Source organism: Pan paniscus, chromosome 5, assembly GCF_029289425.2.
Source record: "Pan paniscus chromosome 5, NHGRI_mPanPan1-v2.0_pri, whole genome shotgun sequence".
NCBI classification, from domain to species: domain Eukaryota; kingdom Metazoa; phylum Chordata; class Mammalia; order Primates; family Hominidae; genus Pan; species Pan paniscus.
Window position 1 is genome coordinate 58,864,043 of NC_073254.2, and position 21,347 is coordinate 58,885,389.

Sequence of the window (21,347 nt, forward strand, 5' to 3'; positions counted from 1 at the left end):
CCATAGCAATAACTTGCCATTCTCCCCTCTCCCCAGCCCCTGGTAACCTGTAATCTACTTTCTATGAAGTTACCTATTCTAGATATTTCATATAAGTGGAATCACATAATATTTGTCCTTTTGTGTCTGGCTTATTTTACTTAGCATAATGTTTTCAAGGCTCACCATGTTGTAGCATGCATCACTACTTCATTCCTTTATTTTTTTCTTATTTTTTTGAGACAGGATCTCACTTTGTTGCCCAGGCTAGAGTGCAGTGGCGAGATCTCTGCAGCCTCCACTTCCTGAGTTTAAGCAATTCTCCTGCCTCAGCCTCCTGAGTAGCTGGGATTACAGGCATGCACTACCATGCCTGGCTAATTTTTGTATTTTTGGTAGTGATGGGGTGTCTCCATGTTGCCCAGGCTGGTCTTGAACTCCTGAGCTCAAGTGATCCACCTGCCTCAGCGTTCCAAAGTGTTGGGATTACAGGCATAAGCCACCATGCCCAGCCACTTCATTCCTTTTTAAGGCTGAATAATATTCCATTGTATGTGTTATGTACCACATTTTGCTTATCCATTCTTCTCTTGATGGACACTTGGGTTGTTTCCACTTTTTGGCTGTTATGAATAATGCTGCAAAGAACATTCACATGCAAGTATCTGTTTGGATCTCTGTTGTCAGTTCTTTTAGGTATACACCTAGAAACAGAATTACTGAGTCTTATGGTAATTCTGTGTTCAACTTTTTGAGGAACCACCAAATTATTTTTAAACACTTAAAAAAATTAGTAAAGACGGGATCTCACTATGCTGTCCAGTCTGGTCTCAAACTCCTGGCTTCAAGTGATCCACCTGTCTCAGCCTCCCAAGGTTTTGGGATTACAGGCGTGTGCCACTGAATACCCATCTTTTCAATAAGTTTCAGTCCCCTCAAATTATGAGTAAATAAATGATATGCTCAAGGACTTTTATAGAGGAGTAGTCCCAGTTCTCATAAGCGAGGGCAATTCTAGGGTAAACTATGTGAGATCAGGCTGTAACTACCAGTTTAAGCACGTGGAAGAACCCTTCTGCTTTCTTTCCAGCACCACTGCTGACTTGGATCGGAAACTCTCCTTCTCACATTCTGATCACTCCTCTGAAATGTCGTTGCCTGAAGTCCAAAAGGATAAATATCCTGAGGAATTCAGCCTGCTTAAGTTGCAGACGAGTAAGTCACAGACCCTCCTCCACATGCTTCTGTGCCCCAGGTCTTTTCAGAAGTCTGCCATACTGTTGGCCACCATCATCGAAGGCCCACAACTGTCAAGCATTTGATGTACTTTATCTCAAAATTCACAAAACCTCTGCCAGGAAGCCATTATATGTTTTTCAAAAATAAAATGCCTTTATATAAAACCCATTAAAATACTGCAGAAAGACATTAAAATAATATAGAAGTACATAGAGTATAAAAACCCCTTCCCCAATATTTTTCAACAATATCCCTATTCTGCCCCATAGCTGTGAAGAGTCGATATATATTTTTCCAATATTTTGAAATGTGTGTGTGTGTGTATACATACACGTGTACATATATAGATATAAAATAAATGGGTTAGTATACAAACTGGTATAAATAGATCATGGACCTCTTTCTGTGTCAATACATATAGATCTATATGGTTAATATAGACATACCCATTTTACAGAGGAGGAAACTGAGGCTTTGAGACATTCAGTCATCCATAAAGCCACATGGCCAGGAAGTAGAGCAATGGGATCAGAACCCACACTTGCTTGCCTCGAAGCCTGTGCTCTTCTTGGATATCCCAGAGCCGACATTTCTCAAGCACCCCTAGAGCTGCTAGGGGATCTTTTATTGTTTAAAGTCACTGTTAGCCATCTTACAGGAAAAGTATCAGATGATGAAACAAAGGCACTGCAAGGTCCAGAAACTAGCCTGGGGTCTCACGACAGCTTTTCTCATTTGAAATTATCACGGGTCCATTTCCCGGTGTCACCGTAGCACATGCGCGTGCTACTGTTGCAGCCAACGCCATGTTTCCTCCACTTGAGGTGCCATGTGGATGGCACTGGCCTAGCCATTTGCTGGTTGATGGCATTCTATTTTTCCTACACCGTTATCAGAGTGAAGATTGTATCACAGGTACTTGTAAGACTGTCTCTGAGCTTCCCAATCAATACTTAACTTCCAAACATAAAGTTGGCTTTATTTTTGAAGGAGAGGGCGAAGAGGGCAAACAAAAACAAAGACGGCCTCTTAGATAGCTCTCCCCTGACTTCCCTTCCTTTTGTGTCTAGTCCCACAGAGTTTCACACTGTCTCTGATGTAGAACCAAGGGATTATACACATTAATTAAAGTTGTATAGCCAGATAGTGCCTGTGGAGTTTTCACAGCTTTTTGTCATCCAGTTGCATTATGAGGCTGGGAACAGTGCTAATGGAAGGCTTTCTGGTGTCTTGCAGAAGATGGGCATCGTCCTGAGTGGACATTTTACCCAAGGTTTAGCAGCAACATCCACACCTACCACGTCGGAAAGCAGTGCTTCTTTAATGGAGTCTTCCTCGGCAACAAGAGGTCTCTATCAGAGAGGACGGTGGACAAGTGCTTTGGGAGAAAGAAATACGGTGATGTTTCCTTCTGGGTCTTGACTGTGCAGTCCCCGAAAAACTCTCGAGTCGTGATTCTATAGGCCCTGCGTTCTGTAGCTGGGGGCAGCCCTGTAGAGTCACCATGTTCCCCTAGTGCAGCCAGGAAGACAGAAAAGTGAAGGGGACAGTTAGCAGGCTGCACGTTTTGGCAAAGAGCTCACAACAGATGCTAATCCACATTTTCTTTTTTCTCTGAATTTCATAAAATGCAAATGTGACATTTAAGTCATCAGATAAGTTCTCTCAGATACTTATTAATAGAAACCTCCATTGAAGTCTGAAGAAAAGAATTTATGTTCCAATTAGATGCTGCCTGGCATACACATTTAAATTGTACTTTATATTCTCCACAAGGAAAACATCCCATAAACCTCAGCCTGAAGTGCATGTTTTTATTTTATTGCTGATTTAATTAAAGGCTATTGAAATGAATATATATCTACCTGTGTATCTATATCTCCTTGGTTTGTAGCTCAGTGAGTTCTTTGCCCCAACCTACTCATAATAGACTTACCGAAAGACCCTCAAAAGTTGCCGAGTACCAACCGACCATTTATGACACATTTTTCTATATAAATCCCTGTGTAGGAGGCAACCATTGCTCCAGAAATAAATAGGATTGCTGTAGCAGGAATACAAAGAGAAAGAAGTAGACTGTTCTCATTTTTGAGTTTTAAAATAGACTTAAACTCACAACAGAGACAAATAGTTTTGAGAATTGAGGCTTTTATTTATTTGGGTAGAAAAATACGTAGAAAGCCATACTAAATGAGCTGGGAGAGTGGTCATTGATATGGAAATCTGTGAGGAGCCCTGCACCTTGCACTTTTTTTTTTTTTTTTTGAGACGGACTTTCGCTCTTGTTGCCCAGGCTGGAGTGCAATGGCGCGATCTTGGCTCACAGCAACCTCCGCCTCCCGGGTTCAAGCCATTCGCCTGCCTCAGCCTCCGGAGTAGATGGGATTATAGGCATGCACCACCACACCCGGTTAATTTTGTATTTTTAGTAGAGACGGATTTCTCCATGTTGGTCAGGCTGGTCTCGAACTCCGGACCTCAGGTGATCCGCCTGCCTCGGCCTCCCAAAGTGCTGGGATTACAGGCGTAAGCCACTGTGCCCAGCACTTTTTTTTTTTAAGACAAGGTCTTGCTCTGTGGCCTAGGCTGGAGTGCAGTGCCACCATCTTGGCTCACTGCAGTTCCGAATGCCAGCCCCCCAGCCCCAGGCTCAAGCAATCCTCTAACCTCAGCCTCTAAGTTGCTGGGACTAGAGGCATGTGCCACCATGCCCGGCTGATTTTTCTATTTTTAGTAGAGACAGGGTTTCTCCATGTTGCCCAGGCCAGTCTCAAACTCCTGGGCCCAAGTGATTAGCCGGCCTTGGCCTCTCAAAGTGCTGGTATTACAGGTGTGAGCCACTGCAGCCAGCCTACCCTGCACTCTTGAGCTGCAAGTACCTATCAAAAGTAAATGGGATTATCATAATGACCCAAATCTTAATCTTGACTTATCGCTGCCCTCCTGGCTCAAAAGTAAACCACCTTATCCTGAATTTTATGTTTATGATTCTTCCCTCTCCTTTCCTTTCTTTTTCTTTCTTCTCCTTTCCTCTTCTTTTTCTTTCTTTCTTTCCTTCCTTCCTTCCTTCCCTCCTTCCCTCCTTCCTTCCTTTTTCCTTTCCTCCCTCCCTCTCTCCATCCTTTCATTTCTTCTTTCCCTTCTTCCTTTAGGGTTTTATAAATACTGAGTAAATGCAATGATATATTTATGAAACATTTGTTGACTATATAAAATGAAATATCACAAATACTTGCATTCTTTTACTCCACTTAAGAAATAAAATTCTAACTTTATATTTGAAGCCTCCAATATCCTCTTCCCTGAATATTCCATCTTTCCTCCCCCAACTCCAGTGGTAACCCATATTTCACATTTTTTTAAAGAAAAACTTATTAGGTAAATTTTCAAACAATAGCAAAATGAAACCCGATGTACTCATCCACTTAGCTTCAATAATGATCAACACCTGGCTAACTTGTTTCATCATTACTCCTCCTCCCAGGGATTATTTTAAAGCAAATTTCAGACATCATATTATTTCATCTCTAAATATATCATATGTGCCTCTGATAGATAAGGATTATTTTATTAACATAACCACAATTCCATATCATAATATCATATTTTTAAAATTAACAGTAATTCCTTAATATAGTCAGTGTCCAAATATCCCATTGTCTCATAAATGCCATAATTTAAAAATATTTAGTTTGTTTGGATCAGGATCCAAGTAAGGCCCACAGATTGAAATTGGTTGGTATGTCTGTTAAGTTTCTTTCTCCCTCCTTTTTTCTTGCAATTTGTATGGTGAAGAAACTAGGCCTTATCCTGCAGTATTCACCATGATCAGGACTTTGCTGATTACATTGCTTGGTATCATTTAACAGGTTCCTCTTTCCTGTGTATTTCCTGTGAAGTGGTATTTGGGTCTACAGGCTTGATTCGTTTTAGTATGATTACTTCTTAGGTGATGTACAGTGACTTCTTTAAACATCAAACGCAATGGTCTTTTTCCATTTCTTCTCTTCCTTGATCTCACTGCAGCACTTGATACTGTCAAGCTTGACACTGGACACTTCTTCCTTTGTGAAATTCTCTCCCCACTCTTTCTTTCTTTTCTTTCTTTCTTTTTTTCTTTCTGTCTTTCTTTCTTTTTCTTTTTCTTCTTTTCTTCTCTCTTTCTTTCTTTCTTTCTTTTTTTTTTAGACAGAGTCTCGCTCTGTCACCCAGGCTGGAGTGCAGTAGCGTGACCTTGGCTCACTGCAACCTCCGCCCACTGAGTTCAAGCAATTCTCATGTCTCAGCCTCCTGGGATTACAGGCATGTGCCACCACTGCCGGCTAATTCTTGTCTTTTAGTAGAGACAGGGTTTCACCATGTTGGCCAGGCTGGTCTCAAACTCCTGACCTCAGATGATCCACCCGCCTCGGCCTCCCAAAGTGCTGGGATTACAGGTGTGAGCCACCACTCCTGGCCCCCACTCATTATTTCTTGGATGAGATGAAGTGGTAGGCTCAGGGACTGCCAACCAGCTGCCATTTTAAACTGGAATGCAACGCATTATTATATCAAAAAATCAATCAAAATATCTTTAAATAATGGTTGACTGTTATCCATCAGCCATAACCAGGATATTGGTGGAGTTCCCTAAAGGCCTAGCTGTTGCCACAGAACAAAATGCCATCTATGATTGTAGGTGGTAGGGAAATAGATCTGAAAATACAATTTTCTATTGTGTAGCTCTTCCCACAGTACAGCATATTGTATTAGTCAGAATAGGATAGATTCTGCCGCAGTAACAGTCCCTGAAATCTCTGCAGCTTAAGCACTAAAGTTTGCTCCTTTCTCTTGTAAAGTCCACTGTGGATCCAGCAGCTCTCCAGGACAGCTCCTTTCCAAGGATGCCGTCTGCTTTTATCTGTGACCTTTCCATCTCAACCTGTGGCTTCTAAGATTGCCATAGAAGGGTAAAGAGAAAATGCTGGAAGGTTTTTCACATCAGCTCCTTAAATGCTTCTTTTTAAAGTGGCACATATCATCTCTGCTCACAATCTATCAGTCAGAACATGGCTCTACCTAAACGCATCGGGGCACTGAAATGTGGGGCAGAGTAAGTTATTTGGTGAACGGTTCGCTCCCTTATATGGCTATTTGTCTCTAAATGTATGTTTCCCATTTTCTACCTCCTGAATGTCTACATCCAGGAAATTGGATGGTCTGTCTAAAAACAAACAAGCATTAGAACTGATCATGCAGTGTTATGGGTCCATCAGCTATTGATACATAGTGGCCAGCCCTTTGGGCTGATACCTGTTTTGGTGAGATATCCAGAAATTATACCAAGGCCCCATATTGTACTTAATAGCTTAAACAAACATGTTATCTCAGAAGTATTGTTTGGGAGATTTTCCCCCTAAAAGTAACACCTTATACTGACATCACACCATTGCCTCTTTTTCTTCCTCCTGACATTATCTTGTGATATCTTTTACCATAGTCTATATATATATATATTTTTTTTTTGAGACAGAGTTTCGCTCTTGTTGCCCAGGCTGGAGTGCAATGGTGCGATCTCGGCTCACTGCAATCTCTGCCTCCCAGGTTCAAGCGATTCTCCTGCCTCAGCCTCCTAAGTAGCTGGGATTACAGGCATGTGCCACCATGCCCAGCTAATTTTGTATTTTTAGTGGAGACGGGATTTCACCATGTTGATCAGGCTGGTCTTGAACTCCTGATGTCAGGTGATCCACCTGCCTCGGCCTCCCAAAGTGCTGGGATTACAAGCATGAGCCACTGCGCCTGGCCACCATAGTCTATTTCTAGGTGTTCTCCTTAGACCACCTATATCATAATCAACTGGAGAGTTTATAAAAATTACTGGTTCTGGGAACTATTAGAGATCTTCTGAAACAGAATTTCTTGGGTTAAAGGCTGCATTTTAAACAAGTTTCCTAGGTGATTTTCAGGTGTGCTAAAATTTTGGAACCACTGTTCTATAGTATATGGCATTTACTGCTTTGTAGTGTTACCTTCGTCTTTACATATGTCTCCCTATCTAGATAAGATTCCCTGGGGAGAAGTTTATACCTCAGCTATACAGCAATCGTATCCTCCAGATTAAAAAATAATTGGGATGAGGGGTATTAGTCCAGTTCTGATTTCAAATAATAATAATTGCTACTATTTCTTGGGTGCTTGTTATATGCTCACGTCATTATTATTTAGTATTCATGATAACTGCAAAGTAGCCATTTGAAATAAACAGTTTATAAATGAGGTTAAAAAGGCTTAGGAAGGTTAAATAAATAGCTCAAGGGCACAGAACTAGAAATTGCAGGAGTGAGTATGAACTCAGGTGCGACTGACTCCAAAGTCCAAACCCTTCCCACCACCTCTTGTTGTCACCCAACTCTTACTTGTCAATGCCCTGGTTTGGTATGCAAAAGGTTTCAGATGCACTGTATATTTAATTAATTAATTAAATTTTTGAGACAGAGTCTCATTCTGTTTCCCAGGCTGGAGTGCAGTGGCATGATCTCGGCTTACTGCAACCTCCGTCTCCCGGGTTTAAGCGATTCTCCTGTCTCAGCCTCCCGAGTAACTGGGATTACTGGCGTGTGCCACCACACCCAGCTAATTTTTGTATTTTTAGTAGAGACAGGGTTTCACTGTGTTGGCCAGGCTGGTCTAGAACTCCTGGCCTCAAGGGGATTCAGTATATATTTTAAACCTCCACTCTCTCTGCTTTGAATCCTCAGCATCTCATACCCAGCAGGCACTCAATGCATGGGTGCAGTTGATGTTATTTCACTACACAGAAGAGCTAATCAAAAGTGTAATACAGTCAGTTATTGAAAAGGTTTTTGAAAGAGAAAGACAAAAAAGTAAATACTCTGGTAACCCAAGAACTTCCACCTGTCACGCTGATGGCTTTTCCGAGTTAGCTAGAAGAATCTGGGTGTGTGGCAAAGATGGAGGTCATGCTTCCAGCCACGTGTCCCTGCTTCTGAGCCCAAGGGTGATGAGTCTCGTAGTCCAGGCTTATTCTCTTAGGAGATGCATCTGGTGTAAGTGTGTGGGTTGATTTATTTATTTTAAATTTTAATTTTTTAAATAGGCAATTTTAAGGACTTTAGGTGTGTGGGTTTAAATGATCACCCTACACTAGGCTGATGCCTTCCACTCCCGTGATTAGTTTCTTGTTCCCAGGGCTTTAGCAGGGGCTGAGCTGGGTGTAAGAACCTCTGCTGAGTAATCTTGCTCTTCTCCAGGAAGCCACCTCCCACTGCTGCATGGCCCCAGTCCTTGAGGCAGAAGGAGCAAGACATCCTTAGTTGGTTTCCTTCCTGGACCCAGTCAGAGAGGCAGAGCCCCAAGGACACTTGTTTCTTCGGCTTCCTAAGACTCAGGGATTCAAAGTGCACTAATGCTCAGGAATGAAGAGATTTTTAGGTCAGAGATTTTTGGATCATTGCAAAGAAACCTCTGATTCACCTTATATTTTAAACCAAAACACTGCATCTGAATCTAACAATTCTTTTCCAGGGTGAGGTAGTTATAACAACACGTTTTGGAAAATGTCCCAAATATAGGCTCATCTCCTTAAGGCAAGATAATCACAAACAGAACTTTGAGAAACTTCTATGTAATTTATAATAAAATACTAAAATATCCTATTTCCATTGTCATGCCAATACTTACAGCAAATCTGTGGATCATCTTCAGCCCTTGTATGATTTTGTTTTCAAATCTTCTCCACAGATATTGATCCCAGGAATGGAATCCCAAAGTTAACTCCAGGGGACAATCCATATATGTACCCAGAACAGAGTAAAGGCTTCCACAAAGCAGGATCAACGCTCCCACCAGTAAATTTTTCAATGTAAGTGTATGTTAATACTAGCATTATATAGTTAACTTTAAAGGAATTGTGTCTCTCTACTATACAGAAATTATATTTTAAAAGGGATAGATGTCAACAAGATGTGATTGGATGAAAATTCCTTGAAAAGCTCATCTTTAGTTAATTAATGTCTGCACACATGCATGTGTATAATTAAAATTACACACAGGACTTGGACTACAAAAAAGTGGTTGTTAATTTTGTTCCTATCTCTATTATCACAGATTTGAAAACTTTTAAATTTTCATACTGAATCAGATTGTTGGCCATAGTGACTACTCTGTGGGTGGACTTAAACTTGGAAATAAACTTAGACCAAAGTGATGGAGAAAAATGGGAGGATCATTACATTAAAAGAAAAATAGTTGGTGTATTACATTTTTTTTTTTTTTTGAGATGGAGTCTCGCTCCGTCGCCCTGGCTGGAGTGCAGTGGTGCCATCTCAGCTCACTGCAAGCTCTGCCTCCCGGGTTCACGCCATTCTCCTGCCTCAGCCTCCCGAGTAGCTGGGACTACAGGTGCCCGCCACCACACCTGGGTAATTTTTTGTATTTTCAGTAGAGATGGGGTTTCACCATGTTAGCCAGGATGGTCTTGATCTCCTGACCTCGTGATCCGCCCGCCTTGGCCTCCCAAAGTGCTGGGTAGTTGGTGTACTACATTTAAAATATTATTTAAAAAAATTAACCATGTGGGATATAATGATGTTGACTAAGAATGATCAAAACTAAAATCTGTGGGCCGGGCGCGGTGGCTCACGCCTGTAACCCCAGCCCTTTGAGAGGCCAAGGGTGGGGTGGGGTGGATCGCCTGAGGTCAGGAGTTCAAGACCAGCCTGGCCAACATGGTAAAATCCTGTGTCTACTAAAAATACAAAAATTAGCTGGGCACGGTGGCAGATGCTTGTAATCTCAGCTACTCAGGAGGCTGAGGAAGGAGAATTATTTGAACCTGGGAGATGGAGGTTGCAGTGAGCCGAGATTGCAGTGCCACACTCTAGCCTGGGCGACAGAGTTAAGACTCCATCTCAGAATAAATAAAATAATATAAAATCTGTGGGCCAGGCACAGTGGCTCATGCCTGTAATCCTAGCACTTTGGGAGGCTGAGGCTGGAGGATTGCTTCAGCCCAGGCGTTCCAGACCTACCTGGGCAACATGGAGAAACCCCTTCTCTACAAAAATACAAAAAATTAGCTGGGCATGGTGGTGCGTGCCTATAATCCCAGCTACTTGGGAGGCTGAGGTGGGAGGATCACCTGAGCCTGAAAGGTTGAGGCTGCAGTGAGCTGAGATTGTGCCACTGCATTCCAGCCTTGGGGACAGAGTGAGACCCTGTCTCAAAACATACGTAAAATAAAATAAAATAATAAAATAAAATCTGCGGTTCTTACAGTTTTGAAGTCAATACTTGAAAATTAAAATTGGAAAACAGGACATTCTATTGAATACAATGATGTATTGATCTCTTTGCTGTAGATGGCATACCAGTTTTATGATTGCCTTTTCTGTTTTTCAGAGTGCCTTATGAAAAGAAATTTGATACATTTATTCCACTTGAGCCTCTTCCACAAATTCCCAAGTGAGTTCTCTTACCATGTTTTGTGTTATCCCATCTTTATTAAATATCGATTATTTTATTGTTTCCTTATGTGGAGGAGCAGGTAGATAACCAGGACACAGGACCCTTTTGAATCCCAGCAGGAGGGTGGGGCAGTTTGTAAGGAAGGTGTTTGGATAGACATTCTGTAGAGTCTGCAATTGGGATGGTCACATAGTCAACAGATGTAATTGACAAACTACCAGTTGCCATGTGTTGTGCTAGCCATGCACTATAGGAGAGTTCACATGGAACAAAAAGACAGGGTTCCTGATTCCTAGAACATGAGTATGTTGGGAAAAAAAGACACATACTTAAATGATTGCAACTGGGGAGAATGGTTAGAGTTTCAAGAGGCAGAAAGAAAGCTAACAGAGCACTTCTGTGTTTGAGGGAAATATCATTCCTTTAATTTCATACTTTTGCTTCACTCCATTCTGAACCTCACTTATTTACCTAAGCAGGTTTCTGACCTATAAAGAGATATTTTCTTTTCTTTCTTTCTTTTTTAACTTTCTAATACAAAACAGTCTCCTATGAGTGGGCATGTGTCCCAGGGTCTGACCCACTCTGGAGCTCAGTGGGAATAAAAACCTTTTATTCCAAACTTGAGATTTTAATGTCTTTATTATGTTGCATTGTTACTTATGGCACACGATTAGGGCTTCTCATGTCCGTACTTTACATTTTTAATAAACACTATTCTAGAATATTCCAGATAATAGCAATTGCCTAAATTTCATCACTCTACTATTTTAGCTTTTGTACATTACCTTTCATATGCAAATATGTTTTTACATGTATAAACCCCAGAATACCAATTAGTCTGGTTTTCCTAAAAAGAAAGGTTTTTTTTTTTTTCTTGAAGTACAAAGCTAGCTGGGTGCAGTGGCCCACACCTATAATCCCAGCGCTTTGGGAGGCCAAGGCAGGGGGACTGCTTGAAGCCAAGAGATTGAGACCAGCATGGGCAACATAGTGAGACCCTATCTCTACAAAATATTTTTTAAAAAAATTAGCCAGGCATAGTGGTATGCAACTGTAGTCCTAGGTACTTGGGAGGCTGAGGCAGGAGGGTTTCTTGAGTCTATGAGTTCGAGGCTGCAGTGAGCTACGATTGTGCTATGCACTCCAGCCTAGGTGACAGAGCAAAACCCTGTCTCAAATTTAAAAAAAAAAAAAAGAGAGAGAAGTCGATCAGCATATTCCTCTGTGCTATGGTCAATAAGACAATTGTGAGACTTGGACCCTTTCCTCAGGGACAGTCACCCTAATGAAAAAGTCTACTAACCAGTTAGTCATGGCAGAAGTGACAAAGGCTTCTGTTGCTGGATTTAGCATTTATTGTTTCCTAGATTCTCTATTTTGTTCTGTAGTGTCTAGTTTGCTGTTAGTCCTATCCAGTGATTATGTATTTCGATCTTTAGAAATTCTATTTGATTCTTTTTTATATCTGTTGTTCTTTCCTATTTTCATGTTTTCCTTAAATACTTGGACATAGTAATAGCTGTTTAAAGATTTTTGTTTGCAGGCTGGGCGCGGTGGCTCATGCCTGTAATCCCAGCACTTTGGGAGGCTGAGGCTGGCGGATCACGAGGTCAGGAGATTGAGACCATCCTAGCTAACACAGTGAAACCCTGTCTCTACTAAAAATACAAAAAATTAGCTGGGCGTGGTGGCAGGCGCCTGTGGTCCCAGCTACTCGGGAGGCTGAGGCAGGAGAATGGCGTGAACCTGGGAGGCAGAGCTTGCAGTGAGCCAAGATGGTGCCACTGCACTCCAGCCTGGGCGACACAGCGAGACTCCGTCTCAAAAAAAAAAAAAAAAAAAGATTTTTGTTTGCAGCCGGGCACGGTGGCTCACGCCTGTAACCACAGCACTTTGGGAGGCTGAGGCAGGCAGATTGAGGTCAAGAGATCAAGACCATCCTGGCCAACATGGTGAGACCCTGTCTCTACTAAAAACACAAAAATTATCTGGGTATGGTGGCGCGCACCCGTAGTCCCAGCTACTCGGGAGGCTGAGGCAGGAGAATCGCTTGAATCCGGGAGGCAAAGGTTGAAGTGAGCCAAGATCGCGCCACTGCACTCCAGCCTGGCGACAGAGTGAGACTCCATCTCAAAAAAAAAAAAAAGATTTTTGTCTGCTAATTCTATTATTTGTGTCATTTCTGGGTGTGTTTCTACTGACTGATTTTTCTCCTGATTATGGGTCACATTTTCCTGCTTCCTGGTATGTCTAGTAATTTTTATTTGGATACTGGACATTATAATTTTATATTGTTGAGTATTTGGATTTTGTTGTCTTTTTAATTTAATTTAATTTTATTTTTATTTAATTTATTTTTTTTAGATGGAGTCTCACTTTGTCACCAGGCTGGAGTGCAGTGGCGCAATCTGGGCTCACTGCAACCTCCGCCCCCAGGTTCAAGGGATTCTCCTGCCTCAGCCTCCCGAGTGGCTGGGATTACAGGCACGTGCCACCACACCCAGCTAATTTTTGTATTTTTAGTAGAGACAGGGTTTCACTATGTTGACCAGGCTGGTTTCAGTCTCCTGACTTCGTGATCCACCTGCCTCGGGCTCCCAAAGTGCTGGGATTACAGGCGTGAGCCACCGCAACAGGCCTTGTGGTCTTCTTTTAAAGAGTGCTGGTCTTTGCTGTAGCAGGCAGTTAAGTCACTTGCAGTTTGGTTTGAGGCTTGTTTTCAAGCTTTGTTAGGGCGTGTCTAAAGCAGTCTTTAGGGATAGTTTAACTCCATTACTAAGTAAGATGTGGCCCTTTTAGAGTCTCTGCAGAATACCTTGAGTGATCAGTGAGGAGTCTTCACTTTATTTGGTGGGAACTAAAATGATTTTTAGCCCTTTGTGAGCCCATTCAGTTCCCAGTCACTCTATTGTCTGATCTTGTGGAGTTCTACCCTACACATGTGTGTCTTAATATTCAGCAAAGACTCAAAGGAAGTGCTGTGTAAATTTCTTACTTTCATTTTTTTGTAAAGTTCCTTCTTCCCCAGAACTCTGCCCTGCAGCTTCCAGTCCTCCAAGACTCTCTGAACTTGGATCTTCGGCTCCTCAAACTCATAGAGAATGCCATGCTCTGTATGGGGTTGCTCATCCTGCGCTGTGGTCTTGAATGTGCCTCCAGGCAAAGCTGGGTGATTACAGGAATCTCTTCATTTGCTTTCCTTTTCTTTAGGATCACAATCCTGTGCTGCCTGTTGTCTCATTCTGAAAATTGTTATTTCATACATTTTGTCCAGTTTTCTACTTGTTTAAGTCAGGAGAGTAAATCTGATCCCCGCTACTTCATTATGGCTGGAATTATTATCTATGAATAGAAATGTTATTATCTATCATCTATTAATAAAAATTGTAGGTTTTTTCCCAAGTTATTTGATGAATCAGTTTTGTACTGCTCCATTACTGTCATCAAAGTTATTCATATCTTTAAATAGTGTAGTAATTGTGCTTGGAAATTTAAGAATGTTAAATCTGCAAATGCAACAATCCACCTGTAAAATAAGAACAAAACCTGATAACCAGAACCAGATAAAGTTGCCAAGTCTTCTCTAGTTAGTGACAGAGAGAGCCAGAATTAGAATAAAAATTAGGGAGGTAAGATTACTTATTGAAAAGGTCCCTATAATGTGCAGTACGTTTACAGGGATTATTTATTCAACTCAGCAGACATCCTTTGAGTACCGTTTATGCACTTAATCTACAGGAGAAATGGGAAGGTGGTGAGGTAATGGAGGCAGGGATCACAAAGATGAATAAGATATGATATTTGTTTCAAGGCTCATTGTCTATTGTGGGGAGAGACCACTAGATGAGTAATCATAAAACAATTGAAAGCAAATATGGTACAATGTGTACATAGAGGAAAGACATGGGGGAAGTTGAGGACATGTTGCAGAGGAGGTGGTACTTGATCTGGGTCCTAGATGAGGCATTGCAGTTAATGTATCTTCCAAGGACAAAGTATTATGGGATGCATCTATATTAGGTCACTTAATATTTATTTTTAGATTTCCACATGTGCTTGAAAAGAAAGTGTATTCCACTTAATCAGGATGGAAAGTTAGATACATATACAGAAGATTGACTTTATTGGTTATGTTGTTTAGCCCCTATATTTCCTTACTTTTGTTCACTTGGCCTAGTTAGGACTGAGAGTTAGTGTGAGAGTTAGGGTGTCTGAATATTAGCATTTCGACTATTTTTGTTGTTAATTGTGTCTTTTAGCATTATGAAAGTATCTTTATTTTTCTCATTTAATACTTTTTGTCCTAAAGTATACCTAGCCAGTTATTAAGGTTCTAATTCTTACTTTATTTTATTTGCATCTGACCTTTGCCCATTCTTTTTGCCCATTCTTTTGCTTTTGAAGCACTTTGCTTTTAGGGTAGAATTGGATTCTGCTCTGTGAGCCAGCTTGAAAATATTTTCTTTAATTCAGGTGAATTAGGCCACTTGTATTTATTGATTAGACTGATATATTTGATTTCAGTTCTGTTACATTATTTGTTACATTTATTAGGTGTACTGTATTACATTTAGTGTGAGTCTTTCAGTGTTTGATTGTTTCAACAAAGGCTGAAAAATGCTTTCTTTTGATATTTAGAAATGCTCGTGTTTTTGTTCTAGTAGTTCTTTATGCTAGTATCTTTATACATTGCTCTTAGTCCTGCTTTTCTTATTTGGGTTTCTACTATTTGGCTCGTTGGCTTTAAGTGATAACTTTGACTTTCACCAATTACCTATGTGGTAACCGTCCTCTTCGTTCTTGCAGGGACTTCCCTACCCCCAGCAGTTTTATCAGGGCATTTTGCCAATTGTGGTATATTTCTCCCCTAAAGCACGAGAATTCTAGCTTCCAAAAGATGAAAACATTTTGCATCTGCCTGCTCCAACTCATCCCAGAGTCACACTTCCTACTACCTATTGGACCACATGCAGCCCAGAAATGTCCTTTCAGGTCTCAGTGGCTCTGGGAAGACTCTGGGTATCTGCATTAGCCAAGGTCCCAGCAGAAAACAGAAAGCACACTCAGCTGGGATTCTGAAGACAGCTTAAGGAAAGGGACTATTTATGGGTGTGTGGGCAGGGTTGGGGGAACCCACATGGGAGGGTGAAGCACCCAGAGGCTCATGACAGTGGGAAGCGTTACTACTCTTGGGTCTGAGCAGCAAGAAGAGGGATCACAGTTTGCAGAACAGTAAGCGCTGGAGCTCTGGGAGAAGGGCTGCCCAACAGGAGCTGTGGCACTGCCAGAATTGGGGTGCCTTGGGAGATAGGACATCAGGGGAGGAACTAGGTAAGAAATGCCCTAATTTCTGTCCACCTTCTGATCTCCTATCGGTGCCATCAGCCAAGCCCAGCTCAAAGGTGGAAGCACGGGTGGGGACGGTGGCTCATGCCTGTAATCTCAGCACTTTGGGAGGCCAAGGTGGGAGGATCATTTGGAGTCAGGAGTTCAAGACCAGCCTGACCAACATGGTAAAGCCCCATCTCTACTAAAAATACAAAAATTAGCTGGGCGTGGTGTCATGTGCCTGTAGTCCCAGCTACTTGGGAGGCTGAAGCAGGAGAGTCACCTGAACCCGGGAGGCGGAGGTTGCAGTGAGCAGAGATCGCACTCCAGCCTGGGCGACAGAGTGAGACTCTGTCTCAAAAAACAAACAAAAAAATGTGGGCTGGGTATAGTGGCTCACAACTGTAATCCCAGCACTTTGGGAGGCCGAGGCAGGTGGATCACCTTAGGTCGGAAATTCGATACCAGCTTGACCAACAAGGTGAAACCCTGTCTCTACTAAAAATACAAAAATTAGCCAGATGTGGTGGCATGTGCCTATAGTCCCAGCTACTCGGGAGGCTGAGGCAGGAGAATTGCTTGAATCTGCGAGGCGGAGGTTGCAGTGAGCTGAGATTGTGCCACTGCATTCCAGCCTGGGTGATGGAGTGAGACTTTGTTTCAAAAAAAAAAAAATGTGGAAGCACAGAGGAGCCCAGGTGATACTAGCTGCAAGGTCAGCCTCTTGGCAGAGAAGGGCTGAACAAGAGAGTCTGAGGCAGGAGCAAATGGTGAACAACTAACATATTTTATTTTGAAGCTGGTCTCCTAAATTGGAGGTCTTTTTACTTTTGGAGCACATAATTTCTTATCCGCTGTTGGTGTTTGTAAATTTTGCATCAAACTACAACTCAGGGTGTTGTCTTCTTCCCACAGCTTGCCTTTCTGGGTGAAGGAGAAGGCCAACAGTTTGAAAAATGAGATACAAGAGGTTGAGGAGCTTGACAACTGGCAGCCAGCAGTGCCCTTAATGCACATGCTACTCCTTCCTGGTGGGTTAAAGAAACTTCAAAGAATAGTGTAAAAACTGGAGGAGTCCGCCGGGCATGGTGGCTCACTCCTGTAATCCCAGCACTTTGGGAGGCCGAGGCGGGCAGATCACAAGGTCAGGAGTTCAAGACAAGCCTGACCAACATGGTGAAACCCCGTCTCTACTAAAAATACAAAAATTAGCTGGGTGTGGTGGCGCGTGCCTGTAATCCCAGCTACTCAGGAGGCTGAGGAAGGAGAATCACTTGAACCTGGGAGGTGGAGGTTGCAGTGAGCTGAGATTGTGCCACTGCACTCCAGCCTGGGCAACAGAGCGAAACTTTGCCTCAAAAACAAACAAACAACAAACAAACAAACAAACAAAACAAAACTGGAGGAGTCCAGAGAACAGGATTTTGAGAGGCTTCACAGTGGAAAGGAGGGCAGGCAAAGTATCTCCTGGAGTGGATGTGTCTTCTGTCCCGAGGTGGTCTCATGGGCAGATGTCATAGCCAAGCATTGGGGGTCGAGTGTATTGATTGAGAATTGTTAGTTTTGTAATGGAAGAAAACCTGTAACTCCATGCCTCTATCCACAGGTGCTTTGGACTTTCCAAGACAATCCTGAGCATAAACAGGCCCACAAAACATGTGCTGACTGCACTCTGGCGACCCTTTTCCAGTTGTTTTTTGTCATGTGACTGTTCTAAATCCAGTGTTTGACCCTTATGAGGAAGTGTTGTGCTTTGCTTTTTTAAAACTTTATATTTTGAAAACTTTCACATTTACATAAAAGTTGCAAGAATTGTACAACAAACACCTGCATATCCTTCACATAGATTCTATCATTGTTAATATTTGTTCAAACTTTCTCTCTCTCACAATATTACAGTTACCATTTTGCTGAACTCTTTGAGAGTGAGTGGCAGATATTGTAACCCTTTACACCTGTATACCTACATACCTCAGCATGTATCTTCTAAGGTCAAGGATGTTGTCTAACAACCACAACACAAATACCAAACTCACAGAATTTAACACTGATAAAATATTATTAACATTTAGTCCACATTCAATTTTAGTCAATTATATTTAGTTTTCTAAGGATGCCCTCAAATCAATCATAAAATACAGACATTATGTGAGTGTCTTAGCCTGTTCAGGCTGCTATAACAAAACGCCATAAACAGAATGGCTTATAAACAATAGGAATTCATTTCTTACAGTTCTGGAGGCTGGGAAGTCCAAGCACAGGGTGCTGGCAGGTTCAGTGTCTGCTGAGGGCCAGCCTTCTGGCTCATAGATAGTACCTTCTTGTTGTGTCCTCATATGATAGAAAGGGTGAGCTAGTCCTCTGGGGTCTCTTTTACAAGGGCACTAATCTCATTCATGAGGGCTCTGGTCTCATGACCTAATCGCCTCCCAATGGCCTTACCTCCTAATACCATCACCTTGGGGATTAGGTTTCGACATAGGCATTTTGGGGTGGGGAGGACAAACATTTAGACCATAGCAGTGAACTTTCATTGCTTTTGGTAAAACTTTTCATTTTATTAATACCTTTTGGAATATTTCTCTAATGTTGACTTGGTACATGTCAGAAAAACATGAAGGCTGGATCTATACCAGGTAATACTATTGCCCTGTAGCTGCATTCCCCAGTTTAGTATTGCCTATCTACAATAGCCAAGCAGGGTGAGAGCTCAGTGACCACCAGTCATGAGTTTTAGGGCCTCCTGTCAATCAGACAAGAAGCAAACATTTGGAGGAAAAGGTGAAAACAAAAGCTGCCTCACAGGCTTTGACACAGTCAAACTAGTGACTCACGGCATTTTTACAGCCAATCTCTTTCTCCACTAGGGAACCCCCTTGGCTGGCTAATGAAGGCTGCAGATCTAGTCTCTCCAAAACCTTAAAGTGGAAAGAGATTGGGGTCCATGCTGAGACTCAACATGTCTATGACATGAGCATGATTTATTTCCCAAAATGTTTGTTGTCTCCAGTCACAGCCAAAGTGAATGAAGCAGGTTTAGAACACGATACATTTAGCCAGGTGTGGTGGCTCATGCCTGTAATCCCAGCACTTTTGGAGGCCGAGGCAGGCGAATCACTTGAGGTCAGGAGTTCGAGACCAGCCTGGTCAACATGGCGAAACCTGTCTCTACTAAAATCACAAAAATTAGCCAGGCAAGATGGTGGGCACCTGTAATCCCTGGTACTTGGGAGGCTGAGGCAGGAGAATCGCTTGAACCCAGGAGGCAGAGGTTGCAGTGAGCCAAGACCATGCCATTGCACTCCAGCCTGGGCGACAAGAGCGAAACTCCATCCCAAAAACAAAGAAGCAAACAAAAACCACAATGCATTCATGGCACCTTCATATGTGCCTCTAGACTAACTGGCAGAGAGCATGGTGCCTACTGCCAGCTGCTGTGCCTGACCACTCCTTGGGTTAACATCAGCATACATCCGTGCTAATCCTCTGGCCCCTGGGTCACAGGTCCACCCCTGCTCCCAACATAATAATTTAAAAAAACACCAAATAATTTTTAAAAAGACAGAGGCTGCCAAGAGATTTTCCAGGACACATTAACTTCTGAAAAGATAATAATTTTTTGTGCCTCTATTACTTAAATATAAAAAAGTCTTCTTTCCCCTAGTCAAAAACAATGCCCCACCCCTAAAAAAAAAAGTCGACTGCAACCACCAGGTGGGTTAGTAATGGAGGACACAATATAGAACAAAAAAAGATTCTGCAGAGATTTCCTGGTGAGATTATCTAGGTGGCACAGGAAACTGCTCTCAGAAGGTTCCCTGGTGTTTTGGAAGGAGGGAATCCTACACCATAAATATATTAAGGAAAACAACTGGCTGGGCGTGGTGGCTCACGCCTGTAATCCCAGCACTTTGGGAGGCCGAGGCAGGCGGATCACAAGGTCAGGAAATCGAGACCATCCTGGCTAACATGGAGAAACCCTGTCTCTATTAAAAACACAAAAAAATTAGCCGGGCATGGTGGTGGGCACCTATAGTCCCAGGACTGTACTATACTCGGGAGGCTGAGGCAGGAGAATGGTGTCAACCTGGGAGGCGGAGCTTGCAGTGACCCAAGATTGTGCCACTGCACTCCAGCCTGGGCAACAGAGTGAGACTCTGTCTCAAAAAAAAAAAAAAAAAAAAAAAAAAGAAAGAAAGAAAGAAAGAAAAACAACCAAAATACAGTTTTAGAAGGTTTGGAGTAGTCTCTAGGTTTCAAAGAGGTCTATATAATTCCTAGATGCTGCTCTAAGTAGATATGATTTGATTCCTTTTTCTTTTAATCCAGGCCGCAAAAACCATGAGTAAAAAAAAAAAAAACACAAAAAAACAAAAAAACCCTACACAACTGTTAGATGATTGAACTTCTGGAGTTGCAGAGCTACATTTCATCCCCTGAAAATCAGGGCAGTTTTCGCTGGATCTGGTGTTCTCTGTGGGTACATCTCGATGGCCAGGCCTTATTCCACGGCACCTCAATAGCTGTCAGGTAGAGTCCCACTGCCAACTTTGGACAGCATGAGTATGTCTACATGTGTGGGGAGACAAAGGCATAGAGAAAGGCCACATGGGAAAAATATGTGCATATCATAGCTGTTCCAGCTTTTGCTTCTTTCCAGCTAGAAAGAGGTTGAACCTGTTAGATGTAAAGATCCCCTTCACCTCACTGTAGGGTCTTTGGTAAATAAAAACATGTGGGTGCAGAGGTGTGTGTGTGTTCATTTCTTACTTTCAATAACTGAAGTTCAATAGAAATAAACTATATGTGAAACTGTACAAGTAAATTTCTTAGTGTGCAATTTTACATTGCACAGAGGTATTCTAATTTTGGATCCTGAGATAAACGAAAAATGGCCTCTGTGGACATGAAGAAACATTGTATTATTCAGCTAGTGGCACCAACGTTCGAATTAGTGATCTCTGAACTCCAAGTTACCAAAATGTTAAGATAGTAGGATATTAAACTTCTAAAATTCCACAAGGAATTTAGGAATATACTGTAGGATTCCACTAATTGTCCACATTTCTAATACGAGGCACTCAGTTTGGTTAGTTTTGTTTTGTTCTTAGGCATTTTGGTCTCAAAATCTAGGCAGGTAAACACATTGTTTACAGGACTTGACTTGGTGAAGTATTTTAGAGTTGGAGTCCTTCAAGATCATGTCCCTGTCCTAAAGAGGCTTTTCTTTCCTGGCTGGGAAATCAGGAGAGAGTACTTGGGTATATAATTACCTCTACCCAGAACTGAGCCACATGCCTGATGCAGGATGGTGCACCTTTTTACGGGGT

The 21,347-nt window shown here is 42.1% G+C and overlaps 1 protein-coding gene across 4 annotated transcripts in view; it reads left to right on the forward strand.

Annotated features, from left to right (window-relative positions):
• The window catches only part of SPATS1 (spermatogenesis associated serine rich 1), a 38,085-nt gene extending 17,870 nt beyond the window's left edge, over positions 1-20,215 (forward strand). For 2 of the 4 annotated variants that reach the window (XM_003833217.5, XM_057302509.2), the window contains exons 4-9: positions 1,070-1,194; positions 2,455-2,616; positions 8,962-9,082; positions 10,621-10,683; positions 16,933-17,048; positions 17,624-20,215. In XM_003833217.5, coding sequence (XP_003833265.2) covers positions 1,070-1,194; positions 2,455-2,616; positions 8,962-9,082; positions 10,621-10,683; positions 16,933-17,048; positions 17,624-17,652 — 616 coding nt within the window. In that variant the 3' untranslated portion in view covers positions 17,653-20,215. Of the gene's footprint in view, positions 1-1,069; positions 1,195-2,454; positions 2,617-8,961; positions 9,083-10,620; positions 10,684-16,932 lie in introns of all 4 variants that reach the window. The other 2 variants (XM_034962196.3, XM_034962197.3) reach the window with 1 other exon arrangement.
• Positions 20,216-21,347: the final 1,132 nt, after the last annotated feature.